At 35.6% G+C, this 19,796-nt stretch overlaps 2 protein-coding genes across 3 annotated transcripts; one reads left to right on the top strand and one right to left on the bottom strand.

The window, feature by feature from the left end:
• Positions 1-1,462: 1,462 nt before the first annotated feature.
• LOC120637194 (dTTP/UTP pyrophosphatase) lies at positions 1,463-3,550 on the bottom strand. 2 transcript variants are annotated; one of them, XM_039908894.1, is made up of 4 exons: positions 3,357-3,550; positions 2,820-3,061; positions 2,213-2,359; positions 1,463-1,662 (listed from the first exon to the last, which is right to left on the bottom strand). In XM_039908894.1, the coding sequence occupies exons 1-4, from the start codon at positions 3,444-3,446 to the stop codon at positions 1,521-1,523; spliced, it is 621 nt and encodes a 206-aa protein (XP_039764828.1). In that variant the 5' UTR covers positions 3,447-3,550; the 3' UTR covers positions 1,463-1,520. The 2 variants fall into 2 exon arrangements, with proteins under 2 accessions (XP_039764828.1, XP_039764829.1); XM_039908895.1 differs by lacking the exon at positions 1,463-1,662 and adding an exon at positions 1,712-1,801.
• Positions 3,551-5,902: 2,352 nt separating this feature from the next.
• Positions 5,903-18,884, top strand: LOC120636674 (sentrin-specific protease 1-like). Its single transcript, XM_039908243.1, has 8 exons — positions 5,903-6,120; positions 6,355-6,452; positions 7,763-7,995; positions 9,451-10,499; positions 11,174-11,360; positions 12,719-12,943; positions 14,180-14,353; positions 15,327-18,884. Exons 1-7 carry the CDS (start codon positions 6,026-6,028, stop codon positions 14,339-14,341), a joined length of 2,049 nt encoding a protein of 682 aa, XP_039764177.1. The 5' UTR covers positions 5,903-6,025; the 3' UTR covers positions 14,342-14,353; positions 15,327-18,884.
• Positions 18,885-19,796: the final 912 nt, after the last annotated feature.

Here is a 19,796-nt window from a genome sequence, read left to right as displayed (position 1 = left end):
CGGTTTCTACGCGACATCGCACCGGAACACTAAATCGCTTAGCGGCATGTCGGTAGAAGTGGTAAGAAGGCCGGCCAAAGCCTCCAACCAGACCAAACCAGAGAAAATTCAGAAATAAATATACTCAATTTGCCCGTGCCGGGAATTAAACCCGGGAACTGCTAGTTAAATTCACAGCGCTCACCGTTGCGCCATGGAGGTCGTCACTTTCGGGGGGCAGAGTTCGAATCCCAGTACGGACCTCTAACTATTCAAAGTTAGGTGCGTTTTAGGCAATTTAAATACACTTGCTTCAACGGTGCAGAAAACATCGTGAGGGAACCTGCATGCCTGAGTGTTCTCCATAATGTTCTCAAAGATGTGTAGAGTCCACCAATCCGCACTGGGCCAGCGTGGTGGACTAACCCTAACCCTGTCTCAGTGTGGTACCTATCTACTAGTTTTGCCCCAGGCTTCATCCACAATAAGTAATAAAATATAGGTAGCAAAAGCGGGGTTGAGTGTTGCCATACCAATAAAACGCTTGGATAAAAAACAATCTGAATGAGCTACGTCAATATTAAGATTATGCCTCTATCATCAAGGATATAAAATTTCACGATCAATGTTTTATACTTTCGTCACCAGATGGCGCCAATGATATTAGCGCCATCTAGTGTACCTACAGATAAATTGCACTCATTTGTTTTCAAATCGGTATATGCAAAGTAGCTTTTTTGACTAAACTATGAAAAGCCCAATTATTAATATAATAAATAAATATACTACGACAATACACACATCGCCATCTTGCCCCGTAGCTTGTGTTATGAGTACTAAGATAACTGATGAATATTTTTATGAATAATTTAAGGAATTAAAGAAATGAATTAATACACTTTTATTGTACATCAAAGAATAAAGTAGTTACAGAGATATACACATAGAGCAAGAGAGTACAATTTGGTGGCCTTATCGCTACATAGCGATTTCTTCCAGGCAACCAAAGACGCAAAAGGAAATAACATAGAAAAGAAGTAGGCGGTGCAATAAATAAGATATAAACATTACACAAATATATAACTAGATATAAAAAATACATTAAATAACATTACACATTACAATAATGTACAAAAAATACTTATAAAAAACAGATAAACACCCAGACACTGAAAAATATTCATGTTCATCGCACAAACATTGTCCAATTGTGGGAATCGAACCCGCGGCCTTGGATTCAAGAAGCAGGGTCGCAGCCCACTGCGCCAATCGGTGTCAATTGAAAACACAATCTATAATCTTTATTAATGTACAGGTAAATTAACTAATAGGTTTTACACATCATTACATAGTAAATGATTGAAAATGATATAAGAAGCTTATTTGAGTAAAAACCCTTAAAAAATACATTATAAAATATCAACATAGAACGATAAATTATTAACAAAATAACACTTAAATTAATGATTTAAAAACATCATTTAATACATAAAACACATAGGTTTAACTTATAATATTTTTTTGCAACTTGTCATTCTAGTTTACTTATTTTCCTTAAACAATTCGTACAGCACTGAGCAAAGTCTGTACAGAGGCAGACCGACAACCGTGAAGTAATCGCCCTCTACACGCTCCACGAACGTACCCCCCACTCCTTGTATCCCGTAACCCCCAGCTTTATCCCTGCAATACCAAAATGCAAAAAACCAGGTAGAATATATTACTATGAGATCACTGCATAAATGACTTTGCTTGTAGCTGTTGCCCGTGTTCTTCGTCCATTGTTTTATCCTATGACCATCCATTAGTCGAAAGCCATTGCCTATAAACAGAGCAACACTTCGCATGACATGCAAGGAAAACATCCTGTATCCATCAACCTGAGGTGTAGGTATTATTTCCATAATTATGTAGGTGTTAAGCGTCATGTACCTGCTGTTTAGTGGCAGAAATAAGCATGATGGTAGTACTTTCCCGGATGAGCTCTGTCACAAAAAGCTGTACTACTCAAAAAACCTTTAATGATTAAATCCTTTGATGATCTTTGGCTCAAAAAAATAATAATTGATATATAATTAAAAGGCTTTTCATTAGCCATTCAATTTCTTTTTACACAGGGAAAATTGTAAAAAGATTAAATACCTAGGTTATACAAATTATTATTATTGTGCATGAAAATCAAAAATTGGCATATAAGAGATTGTTAACATGAGGGTGTAAAAAGTGTTCTTACATTGGCTCCCCTGTATCTATATAACCTTGAATCTGTTCATCATCTAGTTTTCCAAAAACAACATCTGTCTTCTCTGTAAACTTGACAACTTTGTCTAGCGATTTAACTACAACTCCAGTGTATACAGTGTGACTACGGCCCGAAAGACTGAAAAAAATATAAAAGTGAATCGGAGGACTTAAAATTTAAGACAACATAATAAAACTTTCAATCTTAATAACTAAATTTGATTTTTCTTTAAAAATATTAATAAGTGGTAGTGGAGCGGAGTTAAGCAGAGCCTAATTTAGCATAGTGGGTAAGGCGTCCCTTTCGAGGATACCAAGTTTGATGCCTAGCACACACCTCTAACTTATCAGAGTTATGTGAGTTTGTTTTTTATACAATTAAATATCATTTGCTTTAACAGTGACGGCAAACATCCTGAGGAAATACTGCATGCCTTAAATATTCTCCATAATGTTCTCAGGGGTGTTTAAAGTCTACCAATTCTTGGCCAGTGTAGTGGAGTTGCCTTAACCTTCATTCGGAGAGGAGATTTTGCTAATTTGTTCATGCCAGATTGGCACACTCAGTGCAACTAGTCATTGAATAATATAGTAATTACCTCTTTAGCATAACAAAAGCTTCCTTTTTTGAGGTAGGTTTACCAAACATCGCACCATCTAATGTGACCATTGTATCAGCCCCTATCACAACATCAGGTGGTGTTCCTAGGGACTTTAACCTATTTTCTACTTCCAGAACTTTCTGCAATGCTGTCTCTTCCACAAATGCTGAGAAGCAGTTAAAAGTTTTTGGATCCAGATTTTCTTCAAACAATGAAGGACAAAGTTCCACTTTTAGACCCTAAAAATGAAAATTTTATTTACAATGGTTTGAGCTTTGTTCTCAGATTAGAGTTCTTCTTCGTCATATGCAACAATTAATAAGTGTTCAATACCCAAACTAGAAGCTTCTTGTGCAATCTAATCCACTTATGAGAAAAGGAGAGGATAAGCCACATTAAAGACGTGTTTTAAGACACATTAAAGCGATCGAATAAGTAGAACAAACGGGCGACGTGATTTTGCGAGCCATTTGCAGACAAACTTACGAAGTCACGAGGAACAGTTAGTTATACAAGTAAGGCAGAAATTCTTACAATATTTTCCACTAATTCTCTTCTTCTTGGTGAACCACTTGCGAGAATAATTCTCTTGCGGTTTAAAACGTGCTTTATCGGTTGTAGCATTATTAATGTTTATTCAGCTACACAATTAAAATATAAAAAGATATTAAGACTCGTTTGCAAAGAATATTGTAAACATGGAAACGAGATAACTGAAAAGTAAGGTTAAATTTACCGCGGTGTAACACCACAGATACAGACCTTCAAGCCTCCATACCGTGGCACTGAGTAAAGCAATGACATCACTAGTATCATTATAGTCTGTGGTTATTACTAGATTACAATTTTATTATGGAGGGTAGAGGTAAGGAGAGTCATCTGTGTATATGAAAAAGTGTCGTCAAAATGTATTAAATTAGGATGGCGCCACATTTGCATCAGGGTAACTCTTAAAAGAAGCGCCAAATATAAATATTGTTAGAGTAGGCTTGAAAAATAAACAAGGAAGTATGGAGATACAAGGAAGTAAGGTTATATTTACCACAATATTGTGTACAACGTAAGTTGTTGAAATTCTCAATAATTAACTACTTTAGTCGATATTGACATTAAATTTTTTAACTCGGCATACTTCAATTCATCTACGATTGCTACATTCATACCATACCCTGTGCATCCACCAGCGCCATTGTGGAGGATTTTTTAGCTGTTAATTAGCGCAACAACTGGACACTTTTTCAACTTTTCTCCCATATAAGATGACTCTCCTTACCTCTACCCTCCATAAATTTTATGAAAACTACGTCTAATGTCCGATCCAGACATAAGCGCGAATAGCGCGCGAAGCCGCGAACTAGCGGCAATAAACGAGTCACTGACCTCTAATAAACTACGCTGTACTGGAAATAAACATCTCTGTATTGAATGTTTTATTGAAGCCATTTGATTTAAAAAAAATATTGGCGCTGATAGCAATGGTAAAGGTTCTCGGAACTAACTATAGAGTTTTAAAATTCTATAATGATATAATAATTCTGCTATTAAAGGTATAGAATTGCTTTATTGCGTATTGTACGTTACGGTCGTTTTTAACCGACTTGAAAAAGGAGAAGGTTATCAATTCCGATATTTGTATTTTTTATCTTTGCTAGGGCTATATTTATGTTTATAATTCAGAAAAATATAAATAGATATAATCTCAGTACCCATAATACACTACCCTTACTTTCTTAGAATATTTATTTATTATTTAATTACTGAAAAAGTTAAGCTCTTGAAAGAAGTATTAAAAAGTATACAGGAAATGAGCTGCTAAGGTAAAAGTATATTATGTACAAATAGAAAAAATAAAAATATCTGCCAATTTCCATTCCAACTCAAAAAATTATGCACTTCTTAAAAGTGGTACGTGTGAAATGCCCTTAAAAAAATTCCTCAGGAGAAGTGTGGAACAGAAGTAGGAGTAATCATTAATAATCAACTTAGAACCCCAAACTTGAGACATTTATTTTTCGCATCCATTATATTAATTAAATAAACCAATATAGTAACGGAATCCTGTAACGTCGATAGCGTCAACGAGTACAATCGACAAAGTACTCGGCATAACCCTATCATAGTACTAGCGCCTCAAAACTATGGAGGGTAGAGGTAAGGAGAGTCATCTTATATGGGAGAAAAGTTGAAAAAGTGTCCAGTGCATGCGCTAAATAACAGTTCAAAAATCCTCCACAGTGGCGCTGGTGGATGCACAGGGTATGGTATGAATGTAGCAATCGTAGATGAATAGAAGCATGCCGAGTTAAAAAAATTAATGTCATTATCGACTAAAGTAGTTAATTATTGAGAATTTCAACAACTTACGTTGTACACAATATTGTGGTAAATATAACCTTACTTCCTTGTATCTCCATACTTCCTTGTTTATTTTTCAAGCCTACTCTAACAATATTTATATTTGGCGCTTCTTTTAAGAGTTACCCTGATGCAAATGTGGCGCCATCCTAATTTAATACATTTTGACGACACTTTTTCATATACACAGATGACTCTCCTTACCTCTACCCTCCATAAAAACGGCACAATTTTTAACTGTCATTTTGTATGGTACAGTCCAGCGTACCATAGTATAATAGAGGTCAGTGATGAGTGGAAACGATTCGCGTATTCTTTGCGTCGCGATCTCATTTTTTTCCCCAGTCGGCTCTACATTTCCGCAATTCGTGCGAAAATTCACGAGTAACGATAAGTGTGTAGCCGATTCATCTATTCTTTGCAGCCGAGTTTGCGCCAAGTTGCGCATACGTCACCTGTAGGCTGTATCTGAGTAATGACTCGTGGGTAGAGCTACGCTTCTACGCTTCTACGCTCCACGTTAGTAATGTCAAATGTGTAAATCTTGCCAAAAAGTTTATTATTGTATTCGAACTACACACGTTCGAATACAATAATAAATACAATAAACATATAACAAGAGCTTATTGATTAATTTACTGTAATAGTTTAACTTACTTACTTTACTTTACTCTATGAAAAGAACAAACGTGTAGATGCAGCTTATTAGTCTGTGACACTCTATGTCAACTTTGGTGGCTGCTGTCGTTGCGAAATGCGAATTGCGGCTTGATTTGTGTTTTTCGTAAACTATAACATCTTTAAAAACGGAATTAAACTACATGGTGATGGAAATATAATTTTACAAAATGATGAAGTCCCTAGTGGCTCATTTTCGCAACTATCTTAGCTGGTTGGTCAGCGATGATGATACCGCGTTCAACAGAAGCTTCAAAAGAGACAGGTATGGGGTTTCAGTTATGACATTTCATGTTTACAAGAGTGAACACATTTTCTGGTTATGGCGGCAAAGTCTCCTAAGAACTGCTAGTACGATTTCAAACGATACTTTAGCAGTATGATCAAGATACCGTTAAAGGTTGCTTTAAAATTTTGGAAGTACGTACGAGCTGTACGTGGCTGTACTGTCAGGAGGTGTTTTGCCCAACATCGCTTTTGAATGCTTGTTTCTTTGCAGGAATGACGATGACTCCTCGTCTGATGATGAGAATTCTACTCTGAGAAGGTTAAAGAAACTAAGAAAAACATCGTTTCCCGACGTTTTGGGTACAAGAGGTAACTTTATTGCTAATTACGTTTGCCTCAATGATATTTCATGGAATTTCGAGTGTAACACTCCATGGCATATCTCGCTACGTTTTACCTTCACAGTAGTACCATATTATTTTGCTGAACTGAAGTTAGTCCTCTGTAGGTGAGCAGATATGGGATGAAATGAAATAAAAGTCTTGAGTAACATGTATCTCCACAACCAACGTCTCAGATCTTTTTATGCTATTTTATGTACTTTATAACAAGGATACTATTTCATTAAAATTGGTATAGCCATATAGAAGGAGTTTAGTGACAAAAATGTACAGAAGAATTATATTTAAAGGGATAATTTGTCTAGTTAACCTTGAGTTTGTCGGCATTAAGGACATTAAGCTACACAGCCCAACATGATAATATATATTCTGTCTGTCTGCAAAAAGTGTCTCTGAAAAACATCTAATTTTTTTTTTGTTTTTGACTATATTAAAAAGCATTAAAAATTATAGAATATCATAATTTAAGTAAGAATCTACATAATAATTTATTAAATTAAATTTAAACCCTTAATAAGTAAACTAGATTTACTAGGTGTGCTCTGGCTTTAGCTAAGGGCCATGAAACAGGTAGATGTCCTAAATTGAATAAATAATCCTGTTAAATGAGTTAGTTATATACATTTTTAGAGTAGGCATTGCTTTTGTGCACACCTACCATAGTAAGTTATTGTTCTAAGGAATAGACAGTAAATGGTTGCTAAGTAATAGTAGCATACTCAAACTTGGATACCTTGAATGGAGTTTAAAAAAAATAATGTGCAAATAGTTTTACACAAAATTAGAAGCAAACACATTTTTTCAATAAGCCAATTATAATAATTGTGTAGGAATGAATTTGCTAGAAGTGTGTGACAAAAATGTTTGAGTTCTTGTGTAGGATAATCTATAGATTAGGTCAATTGATATCCTTTACATAAGTAAAATTTGCAAAAGTTTGGAAAAGAATGATTTAACCTACCTGTATTCACTTTAGTATACCCTAATTTTGTGGTTTCCTCCTTTTAAGTTGTAAGTTGTGGAAACTTCATTGGTTTATTTTATATAAAAATATGATATTACTCTTATGTGTAATAGTACTGTTTGTTTCCCTTGAAAAGCGAATAAATAGATAATGAATGTATATGTAACTACCAACAAAAATGTCAAACTTTGTATGTATGCATCTAAATTATTAACTTCTATATTAAGTCCATTTGAATTACAAAATTATTGTCTTTGATATTGTATAAAACAATTGAATAAGTATACAAATTTAAGGTATTAAACTATTTTCAGATACATGGGATGATGCTAAAAATGTAAGATATGTACCAATTCAAGTTGAAGCTGGCCACCCAAGTACATCAACACCCAATGAAGGGTTGAAGTATAGCAACAGGACACGGGCAATCCCTATCAAGTTGGTAGATAGTCCAAATGGGTCTTCAACTCCATCAAGGAAACCTCGGATGCAGTCTGTAAAGCCTATTGCTCAGTGTTTGGATGACGAAGAAGATGATGATGACGAGGTATTTCTAAGTGCGCTTTCTAAATTATTACAATCGCTTTCAAAACCACAGATACTAAACATTTCATGTATATGAAAAAATCCTTTGTTCTGTTGGAAATGTTCTTCTGACACACTTTGATAGAGCAACAGATTGCAGCGATGTATGCATAGAGATATTTAGTAGGTGGCCATTACATTGACTTCATCTCATTGCCGATTAATGCATGGTTTGTAATAGAATTGAAGTAGATTGAAGCTAAAGTGCTTGTTGTGCTCAACATGTCTGGGGGTTGTCACCAACTCTATCCAAGACTTTTTTTTTCACAATAGGATGCCATTTCTTTCTATCTTAAGCAACTTGGAGAGCATCATAGCCCGTAGATGCGATTGAGCAGCAAATCTGGTCAGACTAACTGTAACTGCTGTCCCATAATCTTTTTCATTCTACTTTGCCATTGACTACAAGTTTTTTGAGATTATCTTCCGTCTTTCCTGGCAATGTGTCTGATGTACTCTAGAATTCACTTGAGGTAGATGGTAGAGAGCCTTGTTTTGATTTTAAGTTTTGCAAGTATAGATGCATTCATCCAAAATGCAGTCCATGGGTTCCGGAGCATTTTCCTTTTCACATATTAGTGATTTTAGTGCAATTTAGTAGGTCTTTGAATAATAATAAGTAATACATATGTTTTGGCTTTAGCTGGTCAACTAATTCCAATAATATTAAAAATGTAAAAGAGTGTGTGGTTATGACAGATCTGAATAAAGTTGTCACCACAGTTCCTCTCCCTGTTGTCGAACGAGGTAATAGACTGTAATGTCGACCTGCAATCACCAACTGGTGAATAATCCAACCTGCGGGCAGGGCACAGTACACCAAGCTGGGCACTCAAACACACATTTATCTGTGTGAGTGTGCTTTGTTTGTAGTTTCCGTACTACTTCAAATATTTAATATACTATGGGCAAAACCGGAAACTATATTCTGTGATCTTAAACGTTAACATTGTCATTGTTAACAATGTATGGCACTTGCCAAGTGTGCCAATTTAATGCTTGCAAACTAGATATATAATAAATCATTATTATCATCAACCCCTTACCGTCCCACTAGACGGCACTGGTCTTTTCTAAGAATGAGAAATGTTCTGGCCGTAGTCTACTTCGCTGGCCAAGTGCGATTTGGTAGAATTCACACGCCCTTGAGAACGCTATCGAGAACTTTCAGTCGTGAAGGTTTCCTCACGATGTTTTCCTTCACCGTTTAAAGCAAGTGATATTTAAATTATCAAAATTAAGCTTAATTAGCTTTGTTTAATGGAGCACATGACTCCGAAAAGTTAGTGGTACGTGCAGGGGCTCGAACTCTATCTCCACGAAAGGAAACCAGAAGTCTCTCCCACTTTGCTATCAACGCTTCTGTAATAAATACAAAATCCTATTTAACTCATATAATAATGCTTTACTCTTTCAGGTTATATTGGTTGAAAGTAAACCACAGAAACCAACTCAAATTTTCAAAGCTGTAGCCCAGGATGGCGAAAATGATGAAGATGATGTCATATTTGTTAAGGAAGTCTCAAGACCACCTCCATACTACTATGTCAGTAAAAACGAGCAAAGAGATGAAGGGGTCAAATACTATAAGATATGTCGAAACATTAATGAGAGGGGTGTGAGTCATTCACCAAAAGAATATAGCAAATTAAAAGGTCCTGCTGGAATAACTAAATCATACAAAAAAACTACACCTTTACCAAAATGGTTACAGCATCAGCAACGGTCAAATTCCTCACTGTCACGAAATAGATTTTCAACACTAAATGGAAATGCTCGGTCAACATTATCCGAAGTTTTCAACTTAGATGAAAAAAGAAGTTATCAGGAATTAATTAAGAAAGTAGCTGATTCTATGAAACCAGCATCCTTGGGAAAACCATTAGATATATACAATTTAGCAGAAGACTCTGCGTCGTTTCGGTTAACGCAGCGATCGCAAAGAAAATCCTTAAATGATTTAAAGTTAGTTGAACAAGGTTTAAGTGCTGAAAAGTTTAACGAATCATCAAATGAGTATGATCCCATTACGGTGGCATCAATTAATTCGTCAGATTCAGAAATCGAAATTGTGCCGTCAGAGACATCAACCTCATCATCTGTTAAAATCGACAGGATTAATTCCTTAAAAGATGCACATAAAGATAGAGCAGTAACATCAAATGATTGGCTTACAAAACTAGATTCTAAGTATAAAAAGAGAAATAAAGATACTCAAGTGAAATTAGTGGATGCAAGAAGGGAATCTGACATCATATCTAAAGTTAATTATGAACAGAAGTTAGCGCATTTAGAACATAAATTAAAACATGAACTAAGTATACCAGAGAGTCTAATAGAAGAACCCCAACCGACTGTTGAGTTACCCCCATTAACTACTGAACAAGAAAAACTTGTTAAGAAAGCAATAGGACCAGGGCCCCCTGGACAACTTCTAGTAGAGAAATTTAATTTAAGGATACATAGGTTTGTATTATCTGTTGATAGTAGGTTTTTCATTCCTGTTAGAAAAACTAAAGGAAAGTTAATCCAAAACATATCCAAAATTAGTTTAGCTGTGTAGCTGTGCTTTTGGGTAACAAAAGCAAAACAATTCAAAATTTATTTATTTCGAGTAGGCCCTTTTGAAACGTCAAGTATGTCTGTTTGTAGTGATTCTACCACCGGTTCGAAAGGCAGATTCTACAGAGAAGAAGCCGGCAAGAAACTCGACAGTTGCTCTTTTATAATATAAATGTGGTGATTATGGCCTAAACCCTTCTCATTCTTTGACGACCGACTGGCGCAGTGGGCAGCGACCCTGTTTTCTGTCCATTGCCGTGGGTTCGATTCCCACAACTGGAAAATGTTTGTGTGATGAACATAAATGTTTTTCAGTGTATGGGTGTTTATCTGTATAATACAAGTATTTATGTATATTATTCATAAAAATATTCATCAGTCATCTTGGTACCCATAACACAAGCTACGCTTACTTGGCTAGATGGCGATGTGTGTATTGTCGTAGTATATATATTATTATTATTATTATTATTATTATTCTGAGACGAGACCCATGCCCTTTAGTGGGCCAGTAATAGGTTGATAATGACGATGAAAATGTTATTAATATAATAATTAAACTTTCAATATTTCAACAGGCGCGACATGCAAACCCTTGCTGGACTAAATTGGCTAAACGATGAAGTGATAAACTTCTATATGAATTTACTTATGCAAAGGAGTGAAGAACGCAAGGATTTACCCAAAGTCTATGCCACAAACACATTCTTTTACCCAAAACTTATGCAAAGCGGCCAGGCCGGCCTTAAGAGGTGGACCAGAAAGGTTAGTTAATAAGTTTTTTAAATGCATGGGAAGGTCCAAAATTATCTTGGGATTTCAGTTTGTATTTATTGAAGACAATAATATGCAATCATCACTATACTCTATTTTTTCTAACTTGTTTTTTTTGTAATCAACGTTTTCATTACTTTTTAGAGTAATATAAGTATTAAAAATTGAAAGAGAACAAATTTGTTGAAATAAATAAAATAAAAAAAGAAATATTTATTATATTCATACTAAATGTTCTTATTATTTTTTACTATTATCAAAACTATCTTAACACTTAAATAACTGAACGATTGTTTACATAAAATTAAAAGAAAAAATGGAGTTTAGTAATTTAAATGTCACTTGCTTAAAAAACATTTGAGGAAACGTACATACCTGAGAGTTCTCCATAATGTTCTAAAGGTTTTTGTGAAGGTCACCAATCCGCACTCGGCGAGCGTGGTGGAGTACGGCCTAAACACTTTCTCATTGTGAAAGTGAACCTGTGCCCTGTAGGGCCAGTAATGGGTTGATATGATTATTATGATTATAACAAAATTTAAAAGTAACAACCAATATTAATTGTTACTTTTTAAATTTTGTTATATTTTTATGAATGAATGAATGAAAGAATATACTTTTATTGCACACCACAATAAGTACATAAAAAAAGAAAAGTATAACAAAACAACGTATACAATTTGGCGGCCTTATCGCTTCATAGCGATTTCTCCCAAGCAACTAATGCCGAAGATAACAAATACAGAAAATAGGTGGTGCATTAATATGACAATACCCATAGAATAAATGTATTCAAATTTTTGAAGTTATACTTCTTTTGGTGCGTATGGGAAAAATTATGAGAGTAAATTTTTACGATGCGCGCGCACTCCGTCACGAAAAACGACACCCTGAAGTTAGCTATAGTCAACAATTTTGTATTTCAATAAAAGATTTGAGACTTTGATAATTCAAAGTGTACAGTTGAATTATCAAAGTCTTCAGGCTTATTCTGGTGATTTAATTGATTCAATTGCACAAACAAATATCTCAAATATTAATGATGAATCTTGGTTTTCCGATAGTGAGATAACTAGATAATGCGTTATAATAAATCTTTTAATGAATTAAATACCTTTTTCTATCGTTAAAGAAGTTTTATCTACAAACGCAGAATAAGGCGAAAGATAACATTTTTATCTTGTTACAAAGAAGTATAACTTATATCGCGTGCACATAAGTTTTTATGTATATAAATTTAATTTTCAAAAATATGTTTTGATATTGTATGCACCGTCATAATTTGAACTTGTTTAAATTTATCTCTTAAAGTGTTACGCCTACTGAGCTACTTCCCTCGCACGTTGCAGGTGGACATCTTCGCGCACAGCCTCATGGTGGTGCCCGTGCACCTGGGCGTGCACTGGTGCCTCAGCCTCGTGGACTTCCGCGAGAAGCGCATCCGCTACCTGGACAGCATGGGCGGCCGCAACCAGCCCTGCCTCGACGCGCTGCTACAGTACCTGCACGACGAGCACCGCGACAAGAAGGGCGCGCCCTTCGACGCCCGCGGCTGGGCCACCGAGAACCAGAAGGTGACTGCTGGTCCCTAGGGCCCGTTGACTATCGGGCTACGCATCAGCACCAGGGCATATCATCCATCCACGCTAATCATCCACCCTCATCATCTGGATGCCTGGTATTCTTCTACTGTTCGAAATACCAGATCATTTCTACCGCGCACTTGCAAATTATGGAACAATCTCCCATCTGATGTGTTTCCTCGAAAATACAATCAAGGGTTATTCAAGGGGCGGATAAACAAACTCCTTAAAAGCCGGCAACGCATCGGTGGCTCCTCTAGTGCTGCAGATGTTTATGGGCGGCGGTGATCACTTACCATCAGGTGACCCACTTGCTCGTTTGCCCGCTATTAATATTTAAAAAAAAAAAACTGGCCCAGTTATGTTACTAACAACATAATTATTTATTTTATTTATACTCTTCATTTGTACACCACAAATAGAAAAAAAAAACAATGGACACAACAAAAATAACCTTAAAAAGTACGTTACAAAAGGCGGCCTTATCGCTTAGTAGCGATAAGGCCTCTTACAGGCGACCTTAAGATTAGGAATTTAAATATGGAACATGGGTCTGGAATACAATAAATTTCCTTCCATGTTCTTTGTCCGCGTCCATTACGTTTTTTTCAAATCCTGTGGAAATCGTTTCTTTTTCTCGCATAAAAGTGGCATAAAAACTTTATGATCAATATATTTATTCTAAACACGCGAATCCCTTCGTGAGAAATTTTTAAGAAATAGGTGTACTTACTTAGCTTCATAGTATACTTATAATAATATAGTATTTTTAAAACAACATATTAATCTTTATAAACAAAAAGTGGATATAAACAGTCAACTTTCAAGAAATGGTCATAAATTAGTGTCATATGCATAACGTCTGCCATTAGGTATCGAAGTCATTCGTGGGATTGAGTATACGATTTTATAATATATTTCCTAAGGTAATTTTGTACCTTCCAATGCATAACTTTAAAGAATATGTTTAAACACATTTATTACAGTGAGGTTATTATACAATTGATGAATTTCTTAATGGCAAGGTTGCTGAAGCATCCGGTTATAATTTCACATTCACAAGATAAAAAATGAATGTTAAAATGTAAATAGTTTCTTGCCGGCTTCTTCTCGGTGGAATCTGCATTCCGAACCGGTGGTAGAGTCACTACAAACGGACAGACTTGACGTTTCAAAAGTACTTATATCAGGTCTAGTCGGAATAAATGAATTTTGAATCTTTCGCAGGATATTCCGCAGCAAATGAACGGCAGCGACTGCGGCATGTTCGCGTGCACGTTCGCGGAGTTCAGCGCGCGCGGCGCGCCGTACACGTTCTCGCAGGCGCACATGCCGTACCTGCGGCGTAAAGCGGCGCTCGAGATCCTGCAGGCACGGCTCTTGCTGTAGCCGCCGCGCCCGGTACGTGCCTTTCTGCTGGGAGGCCTCGGCCGTGGCTAGCTACCACCTTACGGACAAAGGCGTGCCGCTAAGCGATTTAGTGTTCCGGTGCGATGTCGCGTGGGATATGACTACCAGTGGCGTGCATAGAGGGTATGTACAGGGTATGCAAATACTCTGTACATACCCTGTACGTTCATATAAAATCAAGAAAATCTCCAGTAAGTGTCATAAAAACCAAAGAGTAGGCTTTTTAAAACTCTTATAAAGCCTACCCTTAAGGTTTTTATACCACTTATTAAACATTTTTTTCATTTTGTATCATTTTCACCCTCTGTGCATACACTGTATGTACGCCACTGCTGACTACCATAATCCCTAACAGGTTATCCCGCTACCATCTTAGACTGCATCATCACTTAGGTGAGATTGCAGTCAAGGGCAAACTTGTAGTGAAATTAAAAAAAAAAGTGTTTTGCCTCCCACCTGCAACACGTGAGCGGCAGCGACTGCGACGTGTGTTTTCTAGTCCTTATACCCGTGTTTCGCTAAAGCTAGAAAACGCTAAAATCGGACGCCTAGTGAGTTAGGTGATGCCTAGAGAAGAAAAAATGGCCAGGTGCAAGACTTGATAGATAAAAATTGAAAGTTCGGTTTTCTTTTTTATAATCTTAAATCCATACGAAAAAAACACAAAATACGAAACTTGTGGCAAGAATAATAGACATGTTATGTTATAGGTATGAGTTTCCGAGATTAGGCGTTACGTTTGATAGTAAAAACGGGCATTAAGTGACTTTAAACAAACAATGAAATTTAAAATGCCGGGGTCGGCACGAAATTATAAAAATACCCATATTATAGGGAAATCTGAAAAAAAAGGAATTCACAAGTTTGTGGTGGCGGCCATCTTAGATTTGAAATTCGACATAGAGTTATTATTTTTCTTACACACAGTCAAGTAAATATCTGACAGCATATTTTTCTGTTTCAGACAACTCGCTCCTAACAAGTGGTGTGGTGGAATATGCTACACATTTCGCCTGTTCATGCAATGCCGTAAAGTTCTTCCTGTAAAACTTCATCCGTCTTCCTCGCCACCATCATAATCAACCTACTGCAGATTGTAATAGGGTATAAAATACATTGGCTAAAGTCACCATCCTCTCATTTCCACATGACTTTATAGCTAGAGAGCTACTGGCATATTCTTCAGAACAATTTGAAGTAATCGGATAAGCAAATTTTTTTATGTAATTAATTTATTTACAAAACTTTTATTATTTAGGATATCCTCTCATATTTTAACCACGGCCGACGTAGACTGTATTTATAAAAAGTGGTATTACGTTGGAATTTTTTCTTTATGAATAAATAAGCACTCTCCAACCGACAGCAAAATTTTCAAATGCCAGCGCGTGAAAAAGCACTGCGTGACTTCGCTTAGGTGTTTTTTTTAACTACCAATAATAGGTGAAATTGTGAACATTTTGGCTTACCTACTTTACTCACATTTTTATTTTTTTTCCTAATTAGCGGCCATGGATAAATAATTATTTGTAATGATGCCATTAACTATTGATTAATAAAAGTATTATTCGTGTCCGGTAATTAAAAAAAAAACACGGGCTTATAGGTGAGTGAGCCAATATTCAAACCCCAAAATTATTTTAAGAACATTAAAGAAAGCAGACACATATAGAAGTAGGATACCAAAGGCGGCCTTATCGCTAAGTAGCGATCTACTAAAAAAAATAAAATAACTTTATTTTCAAAAGATTACTTTTCTATTAAATCAATGCTAGTGGTGTCCACACGAGGTAGCCTGTATCGTGGACACCATGAATGATTTCTCATTTAGTTTAACAAAGATACAAGTAGATAAATACATTGAGGAAGTTTATATATACTAGCTGACCCCAACGCCACCTGTCCGGCTGATTTGTGAATCTAAACCATCCAGGGTGCCACCCAATTACAATTGTTACAATTCATTCAAATCGGTCCAGCCGTCTAGGAGGAGTTCAGTGACATACACACGCACACAAGAAATAGGTATATATATAAATCTATTTGTTAGCATAAAAAGAAAAATATACTAGTATGTTGTAAAGGGTAAGTAAACTATTTATAACATATTTGCCATTAGTATTTCCTCTGTGTTATTGTAAGTTAGTGTTTTTAACTTGTAAGTTAGTGATTTGCCTGTTTAATTTTTAGGTGTTTAAGATTACTTGACTTTGACTTGGCAACATAGTTGTAGATATTTGCATCAACATAGTGTGTAAATCTTCTAGCAAAAAGGAAACAAAGGTATTTTTTTTTGTTTGTCTTCTCAAAACTTGATTATCATTTTCTACTACACGAATTTACGTAGTAAAAATGTCTACCACTAGCTCTCTAGATATAATAGACGCCTCGTATTTATTAAATAAGTTAGTAGGTAATGTGATAATAGCATCCTCTGAGCGAAGTATTTTTAAATGAGTAAATTAATTTGATATTACATTTTGATTTAATGTAAAATAAAACTTAAATTGTATCAATTTTAATTTGGTATCATTTGTACTCGGGAATGCGTGTATGTTTGTGTGTGTATAAGTTTTCCGGCGATTCCAATCAGACTTGATATTCCTGGCGTGATATGAACGAGAAGGAAAAGCATGACTGATTCTAATGTTAGATGGTATATTTAATATTTCCTAGTTCTTAATAAATAATTTAGCTGTACATAATTCTTCATAACGTACTTTCCTATTAGCGAAGAAAAACAAGGTATACAGTAGCCCTAGTACGAGATGCTCGCTCGCAATCGAGGTGTCGTTTTCGAGTGAGGGAAAATAAATCTTATAGTCGTATAGTGTTATCGCTCAAATTGATTTTAATTAGACAGAACGCTTGTAAAGCAAAATCGAAGTACAGGATTTGGTGAACGCCCGGTTGGCACATGAAGTGTTGGAAAACTTATCCTTCAAATATTTGTACCTAAAGCAATTCAATAATTAAAGAATTTCCCACACCGGCCATTCTTATATCAAGTTATCAGTTGCGTTAGTGCACCGTGCATATAGCTACGATTATCATTCTAAAACTTACATATATAAACTGTACATAAATAGTACCTACCCATCATTCATCTTCGCATCTCAATTAGGGTAAAATTATTTTTCGGACATTTAATCAGTTATCCAAAACATCATTTGCCATCCTGAATTCCACGATATTTTAGATTTTAAAGTGAGTGACATTAGGTCCATTTTACTTTGACGATACACGGTTTGATATGCGAAAACTACTTCTCGATGTGAGCCAGCAAATGTACTTAGGCTAAAGATAATTAAAGCGTGCGACACAATAGTCGGCGCAAGTAGGCGGTTACACGGAAATCTAAATAATTTGTTTTGCACTTCTCATGTTCTTTAAAGTCTTAGCAAGTTTTAAAAGCACTAAAACTGCTCTATTTTTTTGTTCCCTGACTGCAATATCACCAGTTGCAATGCACTAAGATGATAACGGGCTAACCTCTTGAGAGTATGGCAGTTATATAAAACCTATATCCCTAATCGGTTTTCACGCGTCATCGTATCGTACGCTAAATCGCTTAGCGGCACTTATTTTACTTGTCTTTGTCGGTAGGGTGGTAAGCAGCAACCGCCGTAGGTTGGCCCACCAGGCCAGAAAAATTAGAAACTATAAATTTCGATAATGCTCCTGTCGGAGATCGAACCTGGGACATCCCACTTAAATCCAAAGCGCTCTTCGCTGAGCCACGGAGGTTGTCAAACTATATTATTGCAAAGCATAATGATAACGTCTCAATTATTGATATACAAAACTTCTATCTATAGAAAATCGTGGAACCGGTGTCATTGACCCTTTTGAAAAAATTTGAGCAAAGAGCAAAATTTTGTATGCGCGTCGGCTCTGATTCAGTCTTAGTTAAACATAATTGTATTAAGAATCTAGATAATTAATATTTAACGTAAAATAAATATGAATATGTTGACTTAAGTAAAAGACAATGGATTGATTTCATTTGAGTATATTTTTTAAGTCAGTATCTAACATATGTTTTTTCCGTAATAAAATCCATGACAGAGAGTTGAAATGGTCATTGACTGCCTTAATGCTAGCTAGCTATATTTAACTTTTTATAAATTTGATGCACTCTTTAAGAAACACCCTATAGCGAATGCGAGCGACGCGATGCGATGGTTATATCTTTACGGATGCAAGCGCATTCTCATATAGATAAAGAGATGCATTCGGATTGTGGAAGATGGCAAATTTAGCATTGATTGTTACCTGTCACCGAGGAATCCCCGCGTGCTAAATATTAATGGGCTGTTATTAATAGCCTTTATACAGGATTCCCTAGATCGTGGTGACTCGAATGGGTACTTAATTTGGACAGCAGTTTATTCATAAAACCTGCAATATAATATATTTTGATTTTATTAAGTACCAGCGGCGGTTACCTGCGGCTTCGGTTTTTCAGTTTGTCATGAATCCTGCGGGAACCGTACATTTTCCCGGGATAAAAAGCAGCCTATGTGTTAATCCAGAGTATAATCTATTTCGATACCAAAGTTCAGTTAAATTTAAAGTCTTGTATGATTTGACCTTTGGATAAATAATCGTACAAAGCAAGCAAGCTGATAATACTCAAAAAAAAAAAAAAATGGAATATTATTTGGTCTACAATATTTATGTTATCATGCAAGTACATGATGGGTGTTATAAAATTCTTGTATAACTTGTACTTATGCCTTTAGATAAATAAGCGTACATTAACGCCGATACGATTCTACAGAAATCCTGAACTGAACGGATGCGTCTGAAATGAGATTGAAATAACTGACGTCCCCTTCTGTTCCTTGTTAAAAAGGGTAGCACTACTTTAAAAGCTCTTAACTTAATTTGAGATATTTGTAACAAATATTTGCGCCCGATAGACTTAACTTAGTTTTAACTTGTCAAATACTTTTAGATCTGAATAACAAAATCTGCGGTTCAGTATAGATATATTTTTTTATATTGTCTGGAATTGTGGTACGATTCGGAGTTCTCTCTGTCATGGTTTTTAAACGTCTATTTGCAGCCTGTAAAATATCACATTTTAATTGATAGTTTAATTTTCTATTTATGTATCTAGTTAACTTTTATAAGCGATCAAATAAAAAAGAATATTAAATGATACAAGTTTTTTAATTCATAATCCAATCTGTAGCAGCAGTAAGTAATAGTTAAATACTGTTTACTAACTACCTGTTTTATTGCAGAATATTAATCCTTATTTTTAAAATATCATGCCGCCGGACGCCTTTCATTGTTTATAGACAGGCTGTAGTCACCTTGTTTTTGTCTCCAATTGATTTACAACATTTTGACGCTGTATGTTGTGAAGCTAACGAGAATCCAAGGAAATACGTTGTTGTGTTTTTGTTGTTTGAAATACTGAAAA

Source organism: Pararge aegeria, chromosome 3 (assembly GCF_905163445.1).
Source record: "Pararge aegeria chromosome 3, ilParAegt1.1, whole genome shotgun sequence".
Lineage (NCBI taxonomy): Eukaryota > Metazoa > Arthropoda > Insecta > Lepidoptera > Nymphalidae > Pararge > Pararge aegeria.
Note: the sequence above shows the minus strand (reverse complement) of the source record. Positions and strands in the feature narration are given on the sequence as shown.

Excerpts from the sequence above, each read along its gene's own strand:
- LOC120636674 (XM_039908243.1), top strand. The coding sequence starts at position 6,026 with ATGATGAAGTCCCTAGTGGCTCATTTTCGCAACTATCTTAGCTGGTTG. Across the intron at positions 6,453-7,762 it reads CGACGTTTTGGGTACAAGAG|ATACATGGGATGATGCTAAA; the intron begins GTAACTTTATTG and ends AACTATTTTCAG. Across the intron at positions 12,944-14,179 it reads GGGCCACCGAGAACCAGAAG|GATATTCCGCAGCAAATGAA; the intron begins GTGACTGCTGGT and ends AATCTTTCGCAG.
- LOC120637194 (XM_039908894.1), bottom strand. The coding sequence starts at position 3,446 with ATGCTACAACCGATAAAGCACGTTTTAAACCGCAAGAGAATTATTCTC. Across the intron at positions 2,360-2,819 it reads GCTTTTGTTATGCTAAAGAG|TCTTTCGGGCCGTAGTCACA; the intron begins GTAATTACTATA and ends TATTTTTTTCAG. Across the intron at positions 1,663-2,212 it reads ATAGATACAGGGGAGCCAAT|GGATAAAGCTGGGGGTTACG; the intron begins GTAAGAACACTT and ends TTGGTATTGCAG.